The sequence below is a fragment of the Octopus bimaculoides genome, chromosome 20 (assembly GCF_001194135.2).
Source record: "Octopus bimaculoides isolate UCB-OBI-ISO-001 chromosome 20, ASM119413v2, whole genome shotgun sequence".
NCBI classification, from domain to species: Eukaryota; Metazoa; Mollusca; class Cephalopoda; order Octopoda; family Octopodidae; genus Octopus; species Octopus bimaculoides.
The window spans coordinates 18,291,755-18,295,281 of NC_069000.1; the positions used below are offsets into that span (position 1 = coordinate 18,291,755).

The following is a 3,527-nucleotide window of genomic DNA, read 5'->3' on the forward strand; positions in this document are numbered from 1 at the left end:
TTAAACTGTCCATATTTTAAACTCTGATTTTAAAGTAAAATTCAAAAACCCGTGGAAATTTTAGGATTTGTGGGAGCAGGGTTAAGAAATAGAAGGAGAACATTTTTTTTCCATATTTGTATGAATTCTTGTGTAGAACATAAATTTGCAAAAATTTTCTGAAAATTCCAAAACCAGAATTCCATCTACACACATACACATGCATGCACACACACGCACGCACACACATGTATATATGTATGTATGTATGTATGTATACACATATATACAGTGAGTTTCCATCTACCAAATTCCCTCCGAAGGCATTGGTCAGCCTGGGGCTATAGTAGAAAACACTCCCCTAGGGTGTTGCACAGTGGGATTGAACCTAAACCTGCATATTTCCAAAACAAGCTTCTTAACCACACAGCCATACTTGCACCTATTAGTATGAAAATATAGTCAAATACGAACTCTTTATGTAGATTTAGTAGTTAGCAATAAAAAAAATAGTCAAATACTGACCACATGTATAATTGTATTAATTGGTAGTGTAAAAATAAGCAAATACTAATCATATATGTATATAACAAAATTTCATTTGTTAACTTTCTTGTTAATATTCATTAACATAGTTTTGATTATGTTAATTGAAAAGGCGAGTTGTGTCTTTCTTTTTTAGCCCTAAGTCAACTCCAATAAACCAAACCTATAATCAAAGATATTCAAGCCATGCCCTCCTATCTTTCTTCTAGGCCAACTATATTCAAAGGTTACATGATTCAATGTATCCTTTCTTCTTTAAGAAAATTGGGTGTGATATAAGGAGATACTGGCTGCTATTTCTAGCAGCTCAAGCGACCATATAGAGGCTCGCATGCTGGTTGATGAGGCAGCAGGAACGAAACCACTGGTTTTCTCCTTTAGGCAGGATTAATATCATGTTACCTATGAATGCCATGGTTATTACGTCAGTCCTGATGAAGCAAATCCATGATTAAAGACATTCTATCAGTGGCCAACCATCCTTCTGTTTTTTTTTTTATTGTTTCCTTTTGCATTCCGCATTCTCAGCTTATTGAAGACCATATCATCCATTGTGTCCTTCCTTTTTCTTAAGGTAATAAGGTGTAATTTGAAGGAGACTTGGCTGCTATTTCTGGTGGAAGAATGAAATACATGGCTCACTTGTGTCAGTGGTGGCAGTGGTGGTGGTGGCAGCAGTGGTGGTTGTGGGGGATAGTGATATCATAGTGGTGGAGGTGTCGGTAGTGGTGATTAAAGTGGTATAATAGTAGTAGTGGTGGTGGTGGTGGTGGTGGTGTTTGTAGTGACGATGTGGCGAGCTGGCAGAATTGTTAGCACGCCAAGCGAAATGCTTAGCAGTATTTTGTCTGCCGTTATGTCCTGAGTTCAAATTCTGCCATGGTTGACTTTGCCTTTCATCCTTTCAGGGTTGATTAAATAAGTACCAGTTACATACTGGGATCGATTTAATTGACTTAATCCCTTTGTCTGTCCTTGTTTGTCCCTTCTATGTTTTGCCCCATGTGGGCAATAAAGATATAAATATTTTAAAATTTTCTATTTCCAGGCTTGTAAATTCACATTGCGGTCATTGGGATCATTATTAGACTGCCCAAAGATTGATGAGAAGTTCCAAAAGCTTCTCTTAGATGATGCCAACTTGTATTACGGAGAATTCATGAACGACATTTCCAAACTAATCGTAAGAGCAAGTTTTATGGTTTTATTGTTGTTGTTGTTGTTGTGGTGGAGGTAATAATGATAATTGTTGTTGTTGATTAATCCTATATCAATCCTAACTGAGTAGACCTCTGATTAACAGTCATGATCCATGCATACAAGCTTGTCGATTCAGGTACTGGTGCTGCATAAACACACCTGTGCTGATGCTGTGTAGATGCACCCATGCCAGTGCTGCATAGATGTATTCATGCTAGTGCAGCATAAATGCACCTGTGCCACTGCTGCATAAATGCATCCATGCTGCTGCATAAATGCACCTATGCCAGTGCTGCATAGACACACTCATGCCAGTGCTGCATAAGCGCACCCATGCTGGTAGCACATAAAAGTCACCCACTACACTCTGTTAAGTGTTTGGTGCTAGGAAGGGCATCCAGCCATAGAAACTATGCCACAACAGATAACTGGAGTTTGAACAGCTCCCAGCAAGCCAGCTCCATGTCAAGCCATTCAACTCATGCCAGCATGGAAAGCAGATGTTAAACAATGTTAATGGTGATGATGATGATCACACACACGTATAGTTGTCATCATTATCATCAATTTTTGCATTCCATACTGACATGGAGTGGATAGATGGTTTGACAGAATCCAGTTAGCAAGATGACTGCATTGAACTCCATTGTCTGTTTTGGCATGATTTCTATAGCTGGATGTCAACTACCTAATGTCAACTAATGTCAACTACCCTACAGAGTGTACTGGCTGCTTCTTTCATGGCAGTAGCTCTAGAGAGGTCACCAAGTAACTCGCAAGATGAGACTCCTTGACTGAGAGTGGTAGCTTTGTGCCAGTTGTTGGGTGACTGAAATATAATAAAGGAACAAGAACAGATGTGTTGCTATAGAGGAGATACATGACTACTCCAACACACACACACAGAATTCATAAAACACAAAAGACAGGGACAAGTGGTGTAGACAACAAACAGATGTATTAGTTCAATGCTCAGGAAGTGAAAAAGTCTTTAATGTTTCGAGCCTACGCTCTTCCACAGAAAGGAACACAGAAAGAAACTGGGATATATATATATATATATATATATATATATATATCAGATACTACTTTCTTCAACATATCCTTCTTAGTCCAAGACAGCACTTGGCTGGTACTTTATTTTATTGTCTCCTGGAAGAATGAAAGGCAAAGTTGACCTCAGCAAAATTTGAAGTCAAAACATAAAGGGCTGCAACTAAACACATTTTGTTTGATACTTGAATGATTCTGTCCATACACTGCATTTATAAACACACACACACACACACATGTGTATGTTGTATCTATCTGTGGGTCAATGCCAGTGCTGCCTGACTGGCTCCCCCATGTCAGTGGCACTTAAAAAGCACCATTCAAACATGGTTGATGCCAGTTCCCCCTGACTGACTCCCATGCCAGTGGCATATAAAAAGCACCATCTGAACGTGGTCGATACCAGTGCCATCTGACTGGCTCCCATACTGGTGGCACATAAAAGCATCCACTACACTCTCAGAGTAGTTGGCATTGGGAAGGGCATCCAACTGTAGAAACCTTTCCAGATCAGATTGGAGCCTGGTGCAGCCTACTGGCTTGCCAGTCCTCAGTCAAACCGTCCAACCCTTGCCAGCATGGAAAACAGACGCTAAACAATGATGATGATGATGTTATATATATATATATATGTTAAATCTTTGAACGAGGTATTAACAGTAACTGCACGATAAAGTGAAGTATATTTGCCACTTAAATGTGGCTGACCCCGAGGGGTGGATGTTACTGTTGCTTTTAGATGTGTGTCG

The 3,527-nt window shown here is 39.6% G+C and overlaps 1 protein-coding gene across 1 annotated transcript in view; it reads left to right on the top strand.

Moving 5' to 3' along the window:
• LOC106878368 (maestro heat-like repeat-containing protein family member 1) overlaps nucleotides 1-3,527 on the top strand; it is a 101,989-nt gene that overhangs the window by 75,070 nt on the left and 23,392 nt on the right. Inside the window, exon 37 of the mRNA XM_014927559.2 lies at nucleotides 1,574-1,708. Coding sequence (XP_014783045.2) covers nucleotides 1,574-1,708 — 135 coding nt within the window. The remainder of the gene's footprint in view (nucleotides 1-1,573; nucleotides 1,709-3,527) is intronic.